Source organism: Barbus barbus (assembly GCF_936440315.1).
Source record: "Barbus barbus genome assembly, chromosome: 15".
Lineage (NCBI taxonomy): Eukaryota > Metazoa > Chordata > Actinopteri > Cypriniformes > Cyprinidae > Barbus > Barbus barbus.
In genome coordinates, this window is record NC_136743.1 from 9,357,824 (window position 1) to 9,381,933 (window position 24,110).

Below are 24,110 nucleotides of genomic sequence, written 5' to 3' on the forward strand. Positions count from 1 at the left end.
CATGCACATGATCTGAACTTGTTCACTTCTAATCTTGAAACCAAGAGGCGTGTGCATTTAATTCAGCTATTTAGTAAGGAAACCAGATGTGTGGTGCTGTAACTCCTGTCAGCTGACAGACACGGGTCCTCTGAGTTTTCATTCATTTACGTATTCCCATTCTTATTTTGCCTATGAAGTGCTGTAACATTTTCATGCATTTCTGATCCAGATTTTTTTGTATTTAATTTATTATTTGACTGAAAATGTCTCACAAAGAGATATATCAAATAAATATTTTATGTCAAATAAATATTGTAGAACTGAGTAAAATGATTTTTAAAGATTTTGCAAATTTCCTAATAATTCCGGGCTGTCCATGTCAATCCTAATAATAACACACAAATTGTCAGTGGTGTCTATCACAATACACCAAAAATAATATTTCTGAACAGCCCACTATGAATGCCCTCATTCATTCACAGCTAGAAATATGACGCTGTATTGTTAAACTAACCCCAGTTAACGTTTCTGGGGCACTATAATAGCAGACAGAATTTAAATCGCCCTATAAACACATTTGCAAATATGTGTCTTAACCTCTGAAAACGAGATAAATCAATATTTACGTTTTATCAATTGCGTGATCATGTGAAAGGAGCATGATGAGGCGGGGTCAAGAGACGTCACACCGCAAACCGACCAATCGCGGCCTCTGTTTTGTGGTTGCTGATTGGCTCGTAAATAGCGAGTCTGCTGTCCATCTCAGTCAGCAGCCTCTGAATCAGACACCACCGAGTCTACGCGGATTTAGCTCCACAAAAACGCGTCCCCTGCAACCACAACCTCTATATCCTACAGCTGTCTGTGTCGTTCTAAAGAAAAGATCGTGATATATTAAAAACGGTCCGGTTAGAGGCAAAAAGGAGGCGTCTGCGCACATCGACAGCCGTTAGCGGGCTGAGCTAGCCGCATCGCGCGACGCATGTCGCCCACGAGACGTCGGGCTGATTAACTGTATGCTTTATTATCCTCATCCACATCTATTCAACTGAACGGTGCATCAGAATCGCAGCGGGTTCGGCGGAGCTGTCCGGCTCTTGCTCGCACTGCAGGCCTGGGTGTGGGTGCGGAGAATGCTAAAGGATGAGTCAGAGGGACACCCTGGTTCATCTGTTTGCTGGAGGGTGAGTAACGTTAGCGAGCCTGAGGAAGACTGATCTATCAGAGCTGTCAACTTGATGCCTCTCACTTTGACATGAATCCGTTATAGTTGGGCTTGATTGACTTTAAAATTTAATATCAGACACATTAAATGCAGAAAACCAGGTATATGCTCATTCAACATTGCTGTGAATTATCTAACGTTAGCTAGCTTCTCTCAGCATGTCTTCAATGCTAGAGATGATCGATGCTGTATTTGTGAAAGCAAGGTCATGCAACAGATTCAGAATCGTCTCTGGTCACAGAATCCTCTTGAAGTCTCTAGACATGGCCGTTTTCTGATTTTCAGGAAGTATTGGTGCTTTGATGCTTTCCCTCATGTTTTTTTGCTATGCAGATTATAAATGAAAGATAGGGAAAAACTCGAATCTTCAAGCTGAGTGTGAACCTGAAGCAATACCATTTCCTGTAGCAAATCAGAAGCTTTGTTGAAAGCGATCTCTCTAGTATTAGTACAGCTATTTTTGACTCCATTCTCATTCCTGCATGTCCCTGACTGATCTTTTACACTCTGTGTCTGTGAGGCCCATACAAATATCATTTTCTGCTCGCTCTTTGAATCAAAGGTTACTGCCTCACTAATTTTCACAATCAGCAATGTAACAGAGATATGAGGGGAGTATATCTCTCTTTAACAAGCTTATATCTCTGAAGGTCATTTGATGACTCCGACCCTGGAGGGTGATAAGAGGTCTAACAAGAAGCTTATAATAACAGCAAAACATGTGGGCAAAATCCCCTTATGGGTCATATATGAAAACATTGTGTTAAAAGGGTTTTGTCACAGTGTGGATGGTATTTTTTCAGATTAGTCAATTCATACCTTATATGTGTCAGAATAACTGGTGATGAGTTATAGCTATAAGTTTAACTGTGAGCAGAGAACAGCTCTTCTGCCACTGGAAAGAACTGAGTGATAAACCGATCAATTGTTCTGTGATATAGATAATCACTCAGCATTGGAAATTAAATTCCCTTGTCGGTGCAAAGCAGTATTTATTTATTTATTTATTTTTTTAAATGGGTAGTTGACAAATAACAATGACTGCTGTTAAAAATGACAAATTTATTTTTAATAGTGTTCAACGTCTGTTTGATTACATGACTAATTAACTGCTTGATTTTTACCGTACATTTCTGCCATATGGACATCAACTTGAGATAGTCACCACTGATAAGCTATTACTAAACAGGGCTCGCAAAATTTCAAAATCCCTGGTAGCCCATCGGGCAGGTACTCTTCAGATTTTGGTAGCCCGAAAATTAATTTAACTAGCCCAAATAAAATAAAGACCATAAATGTCAATCAAAAACATTTTCAATACATAAATATCAAGGAAAGAGTTTTATTTTACTATTTACAAGGTATTTGCAGAATTCTTAAAAATCTATTTAAGGCAATTTGAAAAATTAGTTCTTATACCATTTAACGTATTTAAATCTGTCTAAGGCCTTAAAAACTCTTAAATTTAGTTGTATCAAATTTAAGGACCCGTGGGAGCAATGTTCCCTCTAATTGTTTTTCTTGCTGAGCAAAACTTTTCACTATTGGGCAGACATTTCTGGCACCTGAGCAAAAGCATTTTTATACCAGACCTGTACAGCACGCGCACAAAAAAGTGTGTAACTTTTAACTTTAATGTGCTATTTATATTTAATTTGACCCTTGATGTAACTAAATGATGTACATTTTAGGTTACCTGAGAAAACATTTTTACTGTACAATACACTGCAGTTCAAAAGTTTGGATCAATAAAGGGTTTTTTTTAAAGAAGTTTCTTATGCTCATCAAGTCTGTGTCTATTTGATAAAAATACTGAATATTATTTCACAATATAATTGTGAAATATTATTGCAATTTAAAATAAATGTTTTCTATTTTAATATACTTTAAAATGTAATTAATTCCTGTGAAGCAAAGCAGTATTTTCAGTGTCACATGATCCTTCAGAAATCATTCTAATATGCTGATTTTTAATCAATGTTGGAAACTGTTGTAATGCTTTTTTATTTGTTTTATTTTTGGGACCGGTGATATTTAAAAAATATCAAGTTAAAAAGAACAGCGTGTAGTCAAAATAGACATTTTGTGTTACAATATAAACTATTAAAAAGTTTGGGGTCAGAAATTTTCTTCTTTTTTTTTTTTAAAGATACTTCAAAAAAGTTTAAAGAAAGTTAAAAACTTTATTCAGCAAGGATGTGTTAAATGGATAAAATTGATAGTAAAGACTTCTGTTGTTAGAAAATATTTCTATTTTGAATAAATGCTGTTCTTTTAAACTTTTTATTAAATCAAAGAAAAAAGTAACAGGTTCCAAAAAAATATGAAGCAGCACAACAGTTTCAACATTGATAATAAATCAGCATATTAGAATGATTTCTGAAGGATCATGTGACGCTGAAGACTGGAGTAATGATGCTGAAAATTCAGCTTTGATCACAGGAATAAATGCTATTTTAAAGTATAGGTATTAAAATAGGAAACCAATATTAGAAATTGCAATAATATTTCACTATATCAATGTTTTTTCTGTATTTTTGAAATGAATACAGTCTTGATGAGCAAGAGACTCAAGTCAAAGACTCAAAAACAAGGTCAAGTTAAATATAAAAAAAACCGTGAACAGGAATTATTCTATAGCTGTCTTATTCTATAGCTGTCTAAACATCGATAAAAACTCTTGAATATGAAGTACAGTTTGTACAATACTCTTGTGTGTGACTGTACATGTTTCAGAGTTTTGTTACCGTTCTTTGCCCATCCTCTGCTATTTCCAGCACTCTTCTTTAATACATGAGGACGTTTTATTTCACATGTCATTGCGTTTGCGTTGTCTCTGAGTGCACCGCAACCATTGAAGTATTCAGTTTCTACAGCGACTCCTTTGGTGCACATCGTTCTGAAACCTGTAAACCGCATTCACTGGTTCTAACTCTGACGTGACATCAGCTCTATAGCGGTTTGCCCGAGCATTGCTATTCTTTCCCTTTTACTGGCGGCATTCAATCAAATGGCTTCCCAACTAATTTTTGTGTGCGCGAGGCACATTATTTCTTCTGCGCGGCCGCGGTGGAAGAAGAGCGCGCTCAGCTTAGAAGGAACATTGCATGGGAGCCCTGTATTTAAGGTATCAGGGCAGTGATATATTTTGGTAGCCCGACTGGAAAACACAATAGCCCCGGGACGTCGGGCTAGCGATTTTGCGAGCCCTGCTATATATACAGGTACATCTCAAAAAATGTGAATATCGTGAAAAAGGTCAATATTTTTTTGTCACTCATTTCAGAAAGTGAAACCCATATATTATATAGATTCATTACACACAGAGTGAAATATTTCAAGCCTTTATTTCTTGAAATTTTGATGATTATGGCTTACAGATAATGAAAACCCAAAATTCAGTGTCTCAGAAAATTTGAATATTACATAAGATCAATAAAAAAAGGATATTTTAAACAGAAATGTCAAGCTTCTGAAAAGTATGTTCATTTCTATGCAATACTTGGTTGGGCCTCCTTTTGCATGAATTACTGTATCAATGCGGCGTGGCATGGAGGCAATCAGCCTGTGGCACTGCTTGCGGTCATCCCTGTTGCTTGTGCACCTTTTCCTACCCAAATTCTTCCTTCCAGTCAACTTTGCATTTAATATGCTTTGATACAGCACTCTGTGAACAGCCACACCTTTCAGTAATGACCCACTGTGACTTACCCTCTTTGTCAGCAGTCTTCTCCATTATTGTGGTTTCAAAGAACAAGAGATACCCGGAATTTATACTGTAGGGATGGTCATTTATTGAAACTCAAATGTAAATATTCTAATATTTTGAGATACTGATTTTTTGACTTTCATGAGATGTAAGCTCTAATCATCAAAATTAAAACAAAAAAACTTTTGAAATTCTTTACTTTAAAAACGGTCCGGTTAGAGGCAAAAAGGAGGCGTCTGCGCACATCGGCAGCCGTTTTACTTATTTCAAAAAATTAAACTTTCAAATATTCATAAGTTACAAGAAACAATTAACTTTTTCACGATATTCTAATTTTTTTAGATGTACCTGTAATGTAGAAACTTTAATTTTCTGTAAAGCTGCTTTGCAACGATTTGCATCGTGAAAAGCGCTATACAAATAAACTTGAATTGAATTGAACAAATAATATTTAATGTTTTTTATGCATGTAGGGAGAGCATATTTAAGGTGCTGTAATTAGATACCATATTTTTATGTAGTCAGTCAATATTGGCAATGTATTATCCAATATTGGATAAGTAGTGATAGAATATGACGAATATGTAATGCTCCATCGCCAATTCAAACACTTTTTTTTTCATTATATTTCTGACTTTTTTACTGCACATTATAAATTGCAGTTTTTTTTAGTTTTTGACAAAGTAGTTTAGGCTCAGAATCAGAACCTGTTTCATGCTGACTTCTAATTTACACAAATACATTGCAAGTGGCCAGATAAAAAATATTGCACAATACCAAAAAAAAAAAAAAAAAGTTAATGTACATGTTCATGAACAGCACCACAAGTGTTACTTGTGTGGGACCCACTAGGCTAGTTTGGTCAGATGACTTTTGACTGGACTAGTTCGGTTCAGGTCCTGTTTAAAAGGGACATTTTACTTTAGCCAAGATTTTTGTTACTTTTCTCCTGGGAGTTACAGCACTTTGAACACTGCTGTGTAAACTTCAAGTGCAAACTCCTTTTTTGGGGCTTCAAAACTACTAATCATTGACCAGGGGACTTCACTTTGAAACATTTGCATTCACCCATTTCATCTTGAATTTCGGAAGAAATTAAATGCAGCTTCTTTCTTCTCTTCCCGGACTACTTCCTCTCTTTTTCAAAAACAAAACTCCTTATGCAATATATTTTTTTTTAAAGAGTAGAATTCCGTAAGTATCTGTGAATAATAAAAATCTAGTGGAATTTCTCTAAAGGCCTCTGCAGAGCATTTTAGTAGGAGTGGGTACAAATGGGTTTTGCTCTGCATGATCGTACTGTTCACTGGCCAACCAGAGAGTGTGCGTGTGTGTGTGTGTGTGTGTGTGTGTGTAAACCTTAGCAGCAACAAGCCAGAGAGCTTCATATCTGGGACAAAGTTCACAGCTGCTCCCTGCATGTGGGTCGGTCTTTTGAAAGGCGGCACAAAAAATAGACCTTAAGAGATGCAGAGTTTAGAATACAGGAATTCAATTCTGAGGTCAGCAGGTTATCAACATTCAGTTCTGTTTTTGTAAACTTTATGCACACATTATAAAAAAAGCAGGGAATCTGTTTATGGAGCTTTCTATTAATATGATTGACAGGTGTCTGGTCAGACCTTTAACAGTTGTAGTGGATTTCTATCCTTGGTAAGTTGATAAGTGAAAACCCATCATGATGAGAAGTGTCTGGTTTATACACTATTTCAGCTGTTTTAGGTCTTTTTTCCTCTTGTAGGTGATTGTGGGATTTGTCTAGACCTAACCTTTGACTTGTTGAATGCTAGGCCCATTTTTCCCCCTCCCCCTTCTGTGTGCATGCACACAATCAAATACGTTAAACTTGACCACATACAGATGTTAGTCAAGGCTGCATTCACAAGTCTAATCACTGTGGATGTCAGCAGAAGGAAAAATGCTCTCTGACATCTAAAATACAAAATCATAATCCATTAAATGCCAGAATATAGTGGTGTGTAAAAGGAGTTATGTATAATGTGATATTTAATGAATCAGTTCAATGATTCATTTGCATCATCTCTCCAAAATGTCTGATTTCATTTATTAAAATATTCAAATTCAAAAGTTTGGGGTCAGCAAGATTTGTATTTATTTTTTGTATGAAATTAATGTTTTTATTCAGCAAAGATGCACTAAATTGATCAAACATGACAAAAAAAAATTACAATGTTAGATTTTTATTTCAAATTGCTGTTCTTTTAAACTTTCTATTCAACGGATAATCCAGAAAAAAAACAAAAAAACATTTGAGTAGCACAACTGTTTTCAACAATAATATACTAGAATGATTTCTGTCACTTAAGATTGGAGTAATGACTGCTGAAAAATTCAGTTTTGCCATCACAGAAATAAAATGTTATAATATATTAAATCGGAAAACAGTTACTCTAAAAAATATATATTTCACTATATTACTCTTTTACTGTGTATTTTTTTTTTCAAATAAATGCAGCCTTGGTGAGCATAATATACTTCTTTTCAAAAACATAAAAAGATCGTAGAAAAACGTACTGACTCTTACTTAAACAGCAGTATATATGTATTAATTTTATTTGCTGTGTATTAGGTTGTGTACAAATTAAAATAAGCATTCATTTTGAAAAAACTGGAAATCATGCTTGATGATTTTTACTTCTGTATTTTCTTGCATTGATCATTTTGAAATGGTTTAAAAAGAAGATTTTCAAAATTAACTTGAAATGATTTACTCTTTGTCTCTAGCTGTGGCGGCACCGTAGGTGCAATACTGACATGTCCTTTGGAGGTGGTGAAGACGAGGCTGCAGTCTTCTTCGGTGACTCTTTACATCTCTGAGGTTCAGCTCAGCACTGTGAATGGGACCAGTGTGGCCCGCATGTCCCCACCGGGGCCTCTGCACTGTCTCAAGTGAGTACTTCAAAACCCAACCACGCAAAATCTGGTTTATTATGCTCCAGGGCATTTTAAATGTTTCAAAAACAACACGTGAAAACTGTCAAAAACACTGCAACATATTTCTATAGAAAATAATACTTGTTGGTACCATAAACACTAGAAATCTCTTGTTTAAAGGATCTTGATGACCAACAGTATTCTAGTTTTTGAACTTGCAATCAAAGCTGTTCTCTGCTGTCTCTCTGTGGGTCCCTCTTGCTGACTGTAAATTACAACCACCTTTAGTGACCACGGAGGCAAGAGTGTCAGGACAATGAGAGAAAGATGGACAATGGTTTGAATGCCAGCAGAATACCTGCATCTTCCTATGTTCTGCTAAAATGATTGCTGGCCTACCATGAAGGGCAGTCAGAATGCTTTTATTACTGTTTGGCTGTTAGATCCAACAATAATAATGTTTTGAGCCAGTTGACGACACTGTCACTTGCCCAGTCATCTCTATCCCATTTGTGACCCTGGACCACAAAACCAGTCTGAAGTGTCAATGTTTCGAATAAGTAAGCTTTCCATTGATGTATGGTTTGTTAGGATTGGACAATATTTGGCCAAGATACAACTATTTGAAAATCTGGAATCTGAGGGTGCAAAAAAATCTAAATATTGAGAAAATCGCCTTTTAAAGTTGTCCAAATGAAGTTCTTAACAAAGCATAGGTTTTATATATTTACGGTAAGATAAAGGTGTTATATACTAAAGGTGTTATATACTAAATTCAAACATTTTATGTTCTGAATTTGGTTTTGTTTTTTCTATTATTTGGCCGAATGAGACTAGTCTAGCTGCTAGAGTATACTGCAATGCCACATTTGCTAGTATTTTGCTTGTCTGGCAAAATATGGCAATGCTATGGTTTCTGGGTGTAGTCTTGCTGTCTTCTCTGGGATTGGAAGCACTTTTTTTGGCCTCCAGCAAGCAGTGTTATTCATGACTATTGTATTACTCCAGAATCAGAGGGAAAAAGTTTGAAAAGTAGGTCAGGAGAAAATCACTTACAGATGCGGTGTTTATTTTTTTTTTAAACAAACTTTTGAAAGAGGAATTCTAGAATAATCTGAACATGTCCATTTCTGAAGGCAAAACATTAACTTTCTAGTTTGTATAATACTGGTCAGCACAACTCCTTCCAGATTTGTAACCTTTGTAGGTTTATCTAAATGACATTTTCAGAGGTCTATTTTTAAAAATGCTGTCTGTATAATTTACACAGTTATGTGTGCAGTTGCACACAGCAGACAGAATTGATTTAAGGTACAGCTAGGCATTGTTTCTCTCAATTACCTGCTTTTTCTCAAACCCCTCAGTTGGTCTGGAAAAGTTATTGAAGATGGTGAAGCAAATGATGAATGCCGTGGCAACAACATGTTAAATATTGCACCTATTGCCATAATGAAAGGAGTGCTAGCATCCACTACGCTTTCACATATGCACTGCAGTGGATTCCTCTTTTACATATTCTGTTTTAACTTTCCCTCTCTGTCTCAGGTTGATACTGGAGAAAGAAGGTCCTCGCTCACTCTTTAGGGGCCTGGGGCCCAACTTGGTGGGAGTGGCTCCATCCAGGTATGACCCATATTCAAAACACAAATGCTATAGAGTGCAGCAGTGCCCAACCAATTTTTCAGTGGCTGAAAGTATTTTTGTCATTTATTGTTCACATAGGGATTTTAAAATAGTCACAAACCAACATTACAAACTTGGATTTGAAGCAAAAAAAAAATAAAAATCAGGCAAAAAGACTGGTAGAAGATTGTGTACTTTCTTAACCCATTCCCATGAAGCATTTCAAATGACAGTTCACATTTAAAACTCAAATAAACAAACAAACAAAACACATTTTATTTTAACGTTTATTGCAAAATATGCATATAGAATTAAGTAGTTTGAGAGTGTAGAGCAACTATTATGTCAGGTGCCAAAGGGTTTCTGTTTAGCTTTTTGCTTGTTTCGATTCTATGATTTATAGACATTTCTATGCAGTCATGGATAATGTAGTATTTTACCTGGAATTCCACTGTTAAATATGATTATTTAAAAGCTAAGATGAAATAATGTGGACTGATGGTTTCAACATAAACAAATGCCATCAGTTAACATCCTCATAGCTCATGGTAAGTCTATCTTTAAAGGTTTAAGTTATTCAAAATCCATTTCGCTCGGGGAAAAAGTGAATTGGATTTTTACTTCTGGAACCTGACTTTAGCACTCTATTAGCTACAAAAGGCTTTTTATTGCTGTGTGTGTGTGTGTGTGTGTGTGTGTAAAAAAAAAACCTTGCATCTTCTATTAATATAGAATAAATTTAAATTAAATGTTATTAATAACTAAGATGTTAATGTATGATAGCAATAGATTATATCCGTTGGAAATTATTAGCCTGAACTTTCATTTTCTGTCACAAATGTATGTGTTTGACTCGTCAGCTGTTTACGCTTCAGCAATGGAATAATAAACATTTGTTTTTGGATTTGTGTTCCTCGCTGTTTGCTGTATTTCCTCACTTCACTCGAGATGGAAAAGAAAAAGTATTGCTTTTCCCCCTCAGACTGTTATATAAGGGGCCCGTTGGTCACATCTCATTGCTCTAATCTAAGTGTATCATCACCAGGGGATCATATCACTGTCTTATTACGGACTAAACTGACTATGGGCCTTCTGTCACACTGTTCACTTAGTTCTTGACAGTCAAGAGCTTGTAACTCAACTGTAGAGTGGATTCCTAAATCTAAAGCGCTCACTCAACCTAGTGAACTATGAATGCAGCATTTTACAAAAATAAAGCTATTATGTTTAGTAGCGTTTGTGGGACTGTGATTGAATTCTCTGCTCTGTATGAGTTTAGTGACTCAATAACTGCAGTGAATATTCCCTGTCTCCCTTATGAATCAGTTGTGCTTTGTTCATTGACTGCAGTGTGTGTGTCATCATTATGCTACAGAGACTAGCAGCTCTCATGCCCTCATTCACTTGAGCTTTATGTGCATGTCTGTTCAGTTTAATCGCATTTAAATTGGTATGTGGGAGATGGTGTTGCAACTAAGCCACTTAAAATGTCTGTATTTTAGTGTTTGCACCCATGCTGCAGGAGGTGTGTGTGTCTCCATCTGTGCCTGTATTTCTCAGCAGTCCCATCCTGTTTGTCCTCTGCCGTCACAGCTGGAATAGCTGCCTCGTGACTGTTTGCGTTATGTAAAGATTAAATGCAGACATATGTAAAAAAAAAAATAAAGCTTGGTATGTGTATGCTCACCTAGTGACATTAAATATATAATTAATTGCAGTTTTTAGATGAATCTGTTTTGAGATTATGTAACATCCTCTAGTGAAGGTCACGTTATTTCATTCAGATGGCCAAATTAAGCCATTCACCAAAATACAGGATTGGCAGATATTTACAACGGGTTCTGACTGGCTGTCAGTCAAATGTGGAAGGATGCTGATTGGTTGTCGTTTTGAAGAGGCGGGAGGTAGCATGTGTTTATAAGCATCTCATCAGGAAACAAATGGCTGCTTAGCTTGTAGGCAGGTTGCTCAGTGAGACCTTCAAACTTGCCCTTGTTATGTGCGTGCGGGAATTATGTAACCTGGATTAAAGCGAAGGAAAAAAAAAAACTCCCAGTGAGAAAGGCTTAAATCCTACATTGGAAATTTTCATTTTAATAATCCTGGTGATTTTTTTTTTTTCCTGTGTGTTTCAGCATTTGCCCTGTCTAAGAAAATAAATCTGGTAGCTAATACAGGACATGATATGATGAGCATGACATACTTTTGCCCCCAGATCACCCCAGATAGCTTTGTCATGTTTTTTGTTTTGTTTTGTTAGAAACTGTAATAATTGGGATAATGTATAGTCAGCCCGAACCCGTCTCTTAAAATATTAATTGAAAATAACATAACCATAGAAATAATGTTTTTTTCTTGTTTTGTTTAGTTTTGTTAAAAACTGTGTAATGAGGGGGAACATGTACATTCAGGCCTAGCTCTACCCAAAAATATTCATGTGAAAACATCTAAAAAAGTATGTTCTCGCTATAAGTAAATGCATCTTTTTTTCTTCTACTTCTGATACATTTGTCAGACATTACAGAACATCAAAACCAATTAATGTTGTTAATTCCTGTTTTGTCCACAGAGCAATTTATTTTGCTGCCTACTCCACATGCAAAGAGAAGCTGAACAATGTTTTTGATCCTGACTCCACACAGGTGCACATGCTGTCCGCTGGTTTAGCAGGTAAGAGTCCCAGCTGCATCTTTCATGTAAATGCATTTTTGACTTAAGTTTGCATTGGCTCTTTTTTGTTGTATTTCACACACTGAACTAAAATGATACTCACCTCTTAGTGTGCACAAACCAGAGATTGCATCATTGGGGTGTTTATAACAATGTTTGTCAGTCGCTTTTGTTTTTAGCCATGACAGCCTTATTACGATAAAATGCTTTGTCCTAGTGTCCATCTAGTACAAATGAGAGAATTTAGCCATGGTGTTTTGGGTTACCTGTTTCAAGGTATGACAGCATTTAGACCGAAAGCACAATTGAAGACTTTCAGGATAAAAAAAATTATCTTTGAAGCAGACATTTTTGAAGCTAATCATATTAACAGCAAATATTTGTATGTCAAACAGATTGAAAAACTTAATTATTAATTTGTAAAAAGTAGGCTACACAGAAAGAAAACCGTAAAAATATACATTTAAAATTGAATTGAAAAAAAGTAATTTGATAGCATTTCTACTAAAACAAATAGACTAAATTTCAAGCATGTTATATTCGCTTGAAAGCTTGTTAGCTATATTGCAAAAAAGGTCCTTGAAGTTTGGGTTGTGCTTTCCTTTCCCAGTTTCTTTTTTTTCCTTTTTTGTTTTCTTCTACCTTTTGAGGGCTGGAGGACATAAGTCATTACATGCCAGTGTGCTACTAAACAGTCTGGCTTCACACGCTGTCTGTGCTGTGTGTAGTAGCGGCCGCTAGCAGGGCGCTACGCTAACATGTAGAGTGCCATGCGCGGGGGGCAGCGGTCCTCGTGACTGACACGGGCGGGATCGGGACGCCTCAGGTAGTCACGTCTCTACTCACCGGTATGATCATGATTCTCCTAATGATAATGATTATGAATAATGATGATGGTTATTTAAATTAATGTAATGTAATGCCACTGTAGCTGGCTTGCAGTTTTTTTTTTTTTACCTCCTTGTGATTACGCAGTTTTGACACATGGCCCCCTTGCCAGTCTGTAACCCTCTGTAAAGGTAAATTCAGTGAAAAACTTCATGCACTTCTTTTTTTGTCATTTAATTTCAGTCCTGAATGCTAACCTTGTCATTCAATTGCAGTATATGTAGGTCGTGTTATTTTGTGAGACAGGAAGTGCATTTGTCGCAACGTAAACTTTCCTAGCATGTTCTGTCTGTGCGTTGAGAAAGAGGGGCCACACGGCCTGACAAACTACATATTGTACACACACAGCCCTTACATTACAAAAGTGGTTAAATATAGGTCCCTGAAGGCCTGCAATGGAAAATTGGCATCCGATAAGGGACAGGGTTTTGAAATATTCATTACATGTGCTGCTGTCTCCTCTCAAAAGCACAGGTGACTTTTGTTTCTTTTTCTTAATGGCTCTCTGCATCAGCATCAGTTTACAGTTGCCGCTAGCTCAGTTCCTGCAATCTGATGCATGTCATGTATGGCCCACACATTGTTCATCATTGTGGTTAGGTTATGACTGGATCATATAAATCACAAAAGTCACAGCAAGGCCTCTATTAACCACTTTAGTCCGCTAAAGAATCAAATGATGCAATCATACAGACCAGTCCAAACTCTGCATATGAAAATCAATTTAGTTTAAACCTGAACATTAAATTTGTGAAAAAATGTTAAAGCGAATGATATTAGAAATGAACTAACATTCAAACTTTTTTTTAATTCTTTTATTCAGCAAAGGATGCATTAATTTGATCAAAAATGGCATTTTCACCGATTTCTGTTTTAAATAAATGCTGTTGTTTTTTTTTACTTTATATTAAGCAAAGAGTTTTGGAAAAAAATTTATCATGTATGCCACAAAATTGTTAACTATTTTCAACATTTCTATTGATGAGATGTTTCTTAAGCACAAAATCAGCATATTAGAATGAATAATGTTCTGAAGGATGTGGCACTGGAGTAATGGTTGCTGAGAATTCACCTTTGCCATCACAGGAATAAACTGCATAGAAAAACTATTTTAAATTCTAAGTTTTAAATATTTAATTATATTTTTATATAATAATATTTTACAATGCTGCTGTTTTTACTGAATTTTTTTTTTTTTTTTTTTTTTTTTTTAGTTTGAATGTAAGATACTTTTCAAAACTTGTTTTGAAAATTGTTATCCTAATAATATAATTTGTGATTTAAATGTTTTTCAGCTATATTTATTTTTTTTATGTTGAAAAAAAATCTCTCTAATATGCATCAACATATTCGACATGTAATTTTGTGCAAGTAGTATTTTTCAAATAGCAAAACCTTGATTGAATCTTACCAGAATTCCCGCTTTAAAATTGTGCTCCGCAATGATTTTGCTAACAGGAACGACAAGGTTAGCATTGGACTCTTACATGCACTGCCTCTGACCCTCCTTAAAGTTATTGTTGATATAAACTTTGATCCTAGTTTGATTTTTGTAGCTGTTTATATGACCCAGCATTGCTAAAGCTCAGATATAATCAAGAGAAATAGTGTTACTTCAGCAAGATCAGCTCTGTTCTGTACCTTTACATTTTAAATGAAAAACACTGGTCTAATGATGTCCTTTAAAACTCAAAAATTCACTTTCATCTCGCTCTGTCTTGCTCTGTCTCTCTCTACCTCGCTTACCATCTTTCTACGTCTATCCATTCCAAAAGAAAGGAAAATGAAAGCACTCTCTTAAATGTTTGGGATGGAATGGTCATTGTTTGATGTATTTGGTGGGCGGGGCTTTGTTGGGAGGTGGGAGGGATTTAATGGGAGGTGGGCAGAATTTATTGTCGTGTTCCACTCCCTCATGGGTTTGACTTGACTCTGAGGGGCATGTGGACTGCTGCTTGTGACTGTGGTACAGAAAAGCCTGTGTCTATTTTAGGCCTTTACTGTAGCTTTCACCCTGCGTGAGGGTCTGTGAGCCAGCCTGCTCTGCCCCCCATATCTGCAGGCTTCGTCCTGCAGCTGTGAGGAGAGGAGCTTTGCCCCTCCCCTGTGAGTACTCGTCAGAGACACTCTCTCTCTCTCTCTCTCTCTTACTCTCTTGTACCGATCTGTCATCCCCCCCCTCCCTACACCAGTCAGTTGCCTTAGGCCTCTTACCCTCTCTAGAGCTTCTACCCTAGCTCAATAGACTTCTTTTGGTTTGTTTAGCCTAAGAAAACACTGACGTTTTACAATGTACTGTTAGAAACGCACATGAATATTTTCATCCTCAATTGCCGTTGTCTTATGCTTTTTCTTTTTTTGTTCTGGGATATTTTGTGCACCCACAACACCGAGCACAGGCTTTGTGCTTCATTTTGCTGCAGTTGAATAGATAAACCAGTTGTTCGCACCAACATCAGGCAGAATATTTTGCTGTTGCTTTTAATCTTGTTCATACATTGCTAGCACACATATTAGAAATAGTTCACCAAAAATGAAAATTTTCTGAAAATTTACTCTCCCTCAGGCCATCCAAGATGAAGATGATTTAGTTTTTCATTGGAACAAATTTGTAAAAAATTAGCATTACATCTTGCTCACCAATAAATCCTCTGCAGTGAATGGGTGCCGTCAGAATTAAGAGTTCAAACAGCTGATAAAAACATCACAATATTCCACACAACTCCAGTCCACGAGTTAACATCTTGTGGAGTGAAAAGCTGCATGTTTGTAAGAAAGAAATCCATATCAAGACTTTTTTTTAAACTTCAAACCATTGTTTGTTGTGAGTTTGAGTTCTCCATCCATAATATTGCAGATCAAGCACCATTAGCAAGAGTAAACATATGTCTATATTTACAAGATGTTAATTGATGGATTGGAGTTGTGTGGATTATTGTGATATTTTTATCAGCTGTTTGAACTCTCATTCTGACGGCACCCATTTGCCGCAAAGAATCCATTGGTGAGCAAGTGATGTAATGCTAAATTTCTCCAAATCTGTTCTGATGAAGAATGAAATTCTGTATCTTGGATGGGCTGAGGGTGAGTATATTTAGTTTATTTTTGCATTAACTATTTCTTTAAATCTCTTAAAACACACAATCTTAATTTGCATACACATACATTGATAGCAAACATAAAATAAATTCAGCCATTGTTGTACTAATGTCATTTACTAATATTTTGTCACATCACACAGTCTTGCCAGACTGTGGCATGCGTGCATTTCAACAATCACAGCGGTGATTCACATGGCATGCATTTCAACAATCACAGCGGTGGTATAATTCAGTGCCCATGCTGTGAAAAACAACCATTTGACTAACGTAAATACTTTTTTTTTTTTTTTTTTTTTTTGTGATTTGGCTACAGTTATGTAACTGAATAGTGTTTTTTTTTTACTTAAGACTCTTTTCTAAAGATGTTTATCTCATTTAGCTCATTGATCCATAAAATACTATTTAATTCAGTGAGGATAGGTCTAAATATTTAAGAAGTAAAGCTACATTGGTTTCAGAGTCCTGTTATAGATTAAAAGCTGTTTAATGCTTTAGCTAAAAGGCCTTATTTACTGCTGAGGTCACTCTAAGATGTGCTTATGGCTTACCCTAAAATATTAAATAAGTGCCTAGTGGATCTGTAATGGTTTCCCTGACATCAAATAATAATCGCTGTTAATAATGCTGGGCATTCCTAAAGAGAACATGTAGTCCATATAACACTGTTGGTGTTTGAGATTGATATGATGTGCTGAAAGGAGGTAAACGATTTCAGATTTTAAACTGGAACAAACAGGCCATAAGCATATTTTACAGATGTCCACGGCACTTCTCTGAAGTGTGGAGTTTCTTTAGGGAAAGTTTGTCTGTTTTAGAGTCATTAGACCTGCTGAATGTCCTGTGCTCTGAGTTACTCTTACAATATCACTTCCAAGCCTGATCTGGAACACCTCTTTTTCCCAGGGTTCACTGCCATCACAGCTACCAACCCGATCTGGCTTATAAAGACTCGATTGCAGCTTGATGCCAGGTAAGTAGTACTATATGCTGTACACTATATTCAAAAGTGTAGGGTTGATTTTTGTCATGTTATTGAAAGAAGTTTATTAGACTCATAAAGGCTGGTCAAAAATACAGTAAAAAAAAAAAAATACAAAAAAAAATGAAATATTATTTATTTTTTATTTAAAATTACGGTTTTCTAATTGAATGTCTAATTGAAAATATAATTTATTCCTGTTGTGGCAATGCTGAATTTATAGCAGCCATTACTCCATTGTTCAGTGTCACATGATCATTCAAAATGTTTGATGTAAAATATATTTTATGGAAGATTATAACCAGATTTCTGACATTTACCACACGTGTTTGTCTTTCTCCAGGAACCGAGGAGAACGGCGCATGAGTGCATTTGAGTGTGTCCGGCGGGTTTATCGGTCGGATGGGTTACGGGGATTCTACAGGGGCATGTCTGCTTCTTATGCTGGCATATCAGAGACTGTCATCCACTTTGTCATCTATGAAAGCATTAAACGCAAACTCACTGAGTCCAAGGCCAACGCTAACATGGATGATGAAGATGAATCTGTAAAAGATGCTTCGGACTTTGTCGGAATGATGCTGGCTGCTGCCACATCCAAGACTTGTGCCACCTCAATTGCTTATCCTCACGGTGAGGTTTCTTTTTTGTTTTTTTTTGTAAACGTTATGTTAAAGGGGTCATATGATGCGATTTCAAGTTTTCCTTTCTCTTTGGAGTGTTACAAGCTATTCGTGCATAGATACGATCCCTAAAGTTGCAAAGACTAAAGTCTCAAACCCAAAGAGAGATTTTTTTTTTTTTTTTATAAAAGTAAAGACTTGTCCACACCCTCCTAAAACATCTCGTTTAAACATGCCCCCACAAGTCTGTCACGTTGTGGTAAGATTTGCATAACACCGCACAAATGTGTACGCAAAGAAAGAGGGCGTGATTTTTATTCTCACTGTAGTATTGTTGCTGCCGCCGGCACCATGTCCTGAAGACGCTGTGTTTCATTGTGAAAGCGAAACTACTTTGTTTGGGCTTCCAAAAGAGGACACAACTAGAAATCAGTGGTTAAGTTGTATTTACAACACTGTTCCAGAACAGTTCAACCCAAATATTTGAGTGTGTGCAGCACATTTTACGGAGGACTATTTCCTGAACCTGGGAGAGTAGCCTACAATGATAGCCGTGCGCAAATGCTGTTACTCTAAAGTGGGGCAATTCCAACTTTGCAAGGACTGTCTGGTGCTTCTGACTCTCAGCCTGTAAGTATGTTTTCATATTCAAAGAATGTGCCACTGATTACTCAAACACTAGTTTTGAGCAGTGTAGAGTAGTGCTTGTTGTTTGTTGTTTCTCCGATCACAAATGCAGACATGGTAATGTTTACGCAACGCAGCACATAAAAAGACAGTACAAGTCATTATAATCAGAAATTATGTCCGCACTGGATGCAACAAATGCCTGGTTTATAATGGGTTTTATTGTTTTTGTCTCGTCGCGCCGGGACACGGCATCACAATACGGTAAGGGACGTAACATTTCCGTCACACGCTTGAGGTATTCGGTCAATCACAACGCACTGGATAGCTGGCCAATCAGAGCACACCTCGCTTCTCAGGGCATAAAGGAGCAACAATAATGTACAGTATGTGGACAATAATGTGTTTTTTTTTTACCTTAAACCACATAGACACATTGCATTACAACAAATACACAAAATAATGTTCTTTTTAGCAGCGTCATATGACCCCTTTATTTTTGTTTCATTGTTTCTTTGTTGGTTATTTTGTTCTACATGTTCTAGAGCTGCACGATGAATCATTAAAAGATTGCGATCTCGATTCAAACAGCCATGCGGTCTTATTCCTAAATGACAACGATTAGTTTATTAAACCTTTGACAAAGTCATATCAGAACATTCAAATCTGCATTTGTGCTGTCGCTTACACAGGGAGAACAGTTACCATGTTTAGGTATGAAACGGCTTCACAAACACGTTTTTTCTTCCACACATAGTATTATTTCTTACTGTCTTACTGTCATTCATATTGTCACAGAAGTACTGGAATAAATGTTTAGTTTGGATATAAACACTGATGTCTATGGCGGTGATCAAAATATAGCAAATCATTTGAAAGTAATTTTCACTTCAAGCTGGCCAAAAAATGTTTGATTATATTTTGTTCGCCACTAGGTGGCGACAAATTACTGTTAAAAAATGTGTTTGTCATTGAGTCATTCATTCAAGAGATTCATTTAAAAATGCTGATTCATTTAGTAATGGAACAAGTGAAGCATTTATGTGCGAGTCATTGAGTCATTTATTCATAAATAATATTATTTAAATAGTTAAAATTAATTTAACTTTTTTTGGATAGAATGAGACTATTTTGTCATAGCTTCTAGTAAATTACATGTTATTTTGCTTAGTTCAGAATCGTGGAAGAATCGTGATCTCTGTTTGAAACTAAAACAATCGTGATTCTCAATTTATCCAAAATTGTGCAGCTCTAACATGTATATTCTTGAACAGTCATGTTGAACCTCAATCCATTAATATCCTCTAAGTCCTGATTTGTAAATATACATTTTTTTATGCAAGTAATTGTATAAATGTATTTTTCAGTTGAATTTTCCAAATTTTTTTAAATTTAATATGGAATAAAAAGGTTTGTATTAAATAAAAAAAAAAACGAAGAAATACACTTTTTTTTTTTTTTTTTTTTTTTACTTTCTCTCTCTCTTTCTCTCTCCCATGACAGAGGTTATTCGTACCAGACTACGTGAGGAGGGCTGCAAGTATCGTTCGTTCTTCCAAACTCTAAATATGGTGGTCCGGGAGGAGGGTTACAGAGCACTGTACCGAGGCCTCACTACTCACTTGGTCCGACAGATCCCTAACACTGCTATAATGATGTGCACCTATGAGCTGGTGGTCTACCTGCTCAATGGTTAACAGACGGAGAGAGAATAGGAAAGAGAGGGAGAGAGACCGAGCGAGAGAGACGAACAGGGTGAGAAAGCAAATGCTAGATGGAGACCGAGAGAGAGATTGTCCCAGGCTTAGACCAAAGGAAGTAGAACAAATCCTAGAAACGCATTGTCAACCCAGACCCCCCAAAGGGGGGCTATGGTCTCCAAGAACCAGAGGGATTCAAGCCTGTCAGACTGGAGAGCATTTCAAAAAAGTATGAGCGATGGTGAACAGATACGCTAAAGCTGTCTGTCCATGTGCTTCAAAATGTTTTACGAAAAGTCCTTTTTGAAAGGACAATCAAAGAGGAGAATGCTTGAAGAAAAAACAAAAGCCTGAATTGGCTGGGAAAAAAAAGCTCTTCCAAAAATCATTTTATCTGAGCCATTGTTTTAATAAAAGAAAAACAAACCTGTCAAGATCTGAAATGACTCAAGGTCTTTGAAGGAAAAAAAAAAAGGAAGCACAAGAAAGTGTTTTTCAGATGAGGCACAATAGCACTACTATAAATGATGTTTTTCTTAGTTCACCATTTCATAAAGATGACGCTTTGCCTTTCCAGAATTTGTTAGTGCAAGCATTCTCCTCTAGAGGTCACCTTCCACTCTTTCCAAACTGGCAGATGGTTGTCCGCACACAAATGGTCATTTGCTGTTGTTAAATTGATGGTCACGTGATCCGTGGCCCCTCATGTGCTTCAAACTGAAGTGTTTCTTCGTTAGGTTCATGTTAAGTTTAACCATACTTATTTTGTGTGTGTTTTTTCGATGATCATACCCTAGTCCTAATATCAGTATAGTATATACTTTGGGGTGGTATTTTTGAATTGGGAGATGTTGTCCTGCTTGCGTCACTGGGCCTATTTTAACTGAGATGGAGCGTTCTCGAGTTTATCGCCACCGTTCACTGCTGCAAAGCCTCTACTTGAATCCCAGGTGTCAGCAAGAGCCAGAGATGAATTAACTGATGGCTAAATGGTAGTGGCTAATGCTAACCCTGAGCATGTTGCCTACAAACAACATGCCACGTCGTGGCGACATTATTCGTCGTAAGGCAATAGTCATTTTTCCACTTTTGAGTGGAAATATAAGCTGCAGAATTGTTTCCCACCCTACGGATTCCTCTAACAGTGGCTTCTGACTGACCGTTTATGCACTTTGTGGCCTGTCTGGGCTTGCGCAAAACTTTTTTATTTTTTTTCTGTTTGGAACAATTTCGATCTTGTATTGTATTACTATGTAAGCAAGACAGTATTTTGCTGAACAGTTTCCTTTGGAAGTTATTGTACAGTTCAGTGTACTAAACTTTTAGTGAAGGATATTCTTGTATGTGTATGCAGTATGTATGCAGATCAAATATCCAGTGTTCATAACTTAAGTCCTCTGATTATGCAGTAGTATTATTTGAATAACTGCATTTGTTTATCATAGAAGGATGTCGTGAAACTCGTTTGGTTGAATGTTATCTTTGTTTTTATATATCTTAATTTTTTTTTTTTTTTTTTTTTTTAATCACTCCTCATTCTGGCCCTGGACTCATTGCTTGAAAAGGAGTCACATTTTTTTCTTTTTTCTTTTTTTCTTTCCAAGTGTTTTCATCTCGCTTGTTTGTTTACATTACTGTTGTCTGTACTTTCACACCCTCATGATATGAAGGATCTCAAACTGTTCATGTTAATGATTTAGACATTATCCACATTTCCGCAGACAGTTTGTTACCAACATGTGGGCTTAAAATTATGATTTAAGGTAATTATATTAAACCTCACGTTGGTAGATCCCATACAAAGCCTCTTATGGTCCTGTAAGTATCTTTGAATATATATATTTTTTTTTTCTTCAAGCAGCAAATACATAGTTTTGGTAGCATCCATCATTCATAAGCAGAAGTGATGTGTTTTTGCGTTTTCATGCATTTCAATGTCTTTTCTGTCCAGTTCAAGTCCATTTAGTTTTCTAAGTCATCGGTATCTATAATGCTGCTAATGAAGCTCTGGAGTGCTGTAATGCTCATCACCACACATTGGATTTTGTTATTCATAATACACACAACATCTTCAGATATTATGCAATTAATGCTGGACTCTCGTCACAGCTAATGTGATCTCAGTCAGCGATTTGCTAAATATTGCTCTAATTGATTAAAGCTTTTGTTTTTGGAAAACGGGCGTGATGTTTTAGTGTAATTAGAATAGTTAGACTATTGTTGGATTCGTAAAATTAGCGTGTAAAATAGTTGTGTTGTATCTGAAGTCGTAATGCCCTTGTGTTAGAAAGTGATCTCTTGCAAACATGCATGCATGATGCTCTAAGTTTGCATTCAATAAATGCACTTCACAGTCTCACAGAGACTTTAATGGCATTACGAAGAAATTCAAAAAGGCATTTTCAGAAAGTGATGTTGGAATATTCAGGTGTCGATTTTGGACTGAATGGACAGATTTGAACATTCTATTAACTGAGCCTAACCGATTGACAGAAATATTGAACACAGTGGTCTAGAATAATAATTTCATCTTCATTTAACTTTTAATGGCATATTCAGCGATTTTCATGTGTGGTGTCTGTATTGCACAGTCTAACATGACCAACACTAACATTTCATTTTGTTCTTTTGCATTTTTTTTATTTTATTTTTTTAAGTCTAGTTGTTTTTTATGGTAAATGTGGCCTATTCTTTGCTGGTTATGTGATTTTTATCATACCTCTTTTTGTACAAACTGTCAATAAAAACAATGGAAAACCCATGTTGTCTCTAGTGTCTTTTAAAGGCTAAAGAGTTTTAATAGACCAAAATAAAAATCCAAACTGGGTTTGTTGATATCAGATGAAGGTATTATGGTGACCAACAAACACTGAGGGAGTATCTTTTTCTTTCTATTCTTTGAATACATCAAAGGACCAGAAATCACAGTTTAATCTACTGTATGTCTCTTAAAAGTCTCTTAAGCTCACCAAGACTGTATTTATTTGAAAGTAAATGCAGTAAAACCGATATTTTGGAAATATTTGTATTATTTAAAATGACTTTAATATTTGAAAATATTTCTGTATTCATGTATTTTTCCCCCTGTGATGGGAAAGCAGAATTTCAGCAGTCATGATTTTAGTCTTCAGTGTCACATGATCCTTCAGAAATTATTTGAATATGAGAAACATTATTTTATTATGCAGACATATATATGGTTTCAACATAATATATATTGTGTGGAAACCATAATAAATAAAAAAAATCAGGTTTCTTTGATGAATAAAATGAGCAGATTTGACATAGAAATCTTACATATTATTGAAAATATATTAACTCTCAATTTTGATGCATCAGTTTAATGTATCCATGCTGAATAAAATTATTATTATTATTATTACTGACTCCAAACGGCAGTGTATGGGTTCAAATATAAAGGTTATTCGTCGGAGCTGCCAGACGATGGCAGCAAAGCCCAAACATAAAGTATGTTCACATGACCATGGCCAAAACTGCTGTTTGTTCGGTTTTATTTATTTATTTGTGTGTTCTTTTTCATGAAAAAGAGCAAAATAATCCCAAAGCTAATACTTGTTACATTTCAGGACTGTTACAAATCAGTTCACATCACAATTAAAAATGTCCCTGTTGAACTTCCCAGGTTACTCAGTCGATGTATATTGGAGAATACACTCCAACATCGTGCAAATAAAAACCTTAAGTTGCCACAACAGACTGGCAAACAGCTGTGCAAACATGACTGCAGAACACCTTGACATGAAGGCTCTTATGTTGTGTATAGGTGTATGTATGTGCGCTGAGAACAGTGAGAGAAAATCGTGTGTGTGTGTGTGTGTTGCTTTAATCCATGTAGGAGTGACTAATGACCTGAGTTACTAATATTATGGCTCTTTGTGTTCACAACAGGCAAAGCCTTCAAAGTCGTGTTGCTCCAGGAGAAATGTTTCTAATGACTGTACTGTAAATCACCTTACATGACAAGCACGTGACTGCTCGCCATTAAGACACACTGCAAAGTCACTGTACATTATGCAAAAAGACAAGTATAGAATGTGTCGGTACAATCCACTTATAGTATGACAGTT

At 36.1% G+C, this 24,110-nt stretch overlaps 1 protein-coding gene across 1 annotated transcript; it reads left to right on the top strand.

The window, feature by feature from the left end:
• The first annotated feature begins 710 nt into the window (after positions 1-710).
• Positions 711-22,395, top strand: LOC306881222 (solute carrier family 25 member 36-A-like). Its single transcript, XM_079435206.1, has 7 exons — positions 711-1,166; positions 7,662-7,826; positions 9,357-9,434; positions 12,004-12,104; positions 16,997-17,063; positions 17,416-17,705; positions 19,826-22,395. The coding sequence occupies exons 1-7, from the start codon at positions 1,126-1,128 to the stop codon at positions 20,017-20,019; spliced, it is 936 nt and encodes a 311-aa protein (XP_079291332.1). The 5' UTR covers positions 711-1,125; the 3' UTR covers positions 20,020-22,395.
• Positions 22,396-24,110: the final 1,715 nt, after the last annotated feature.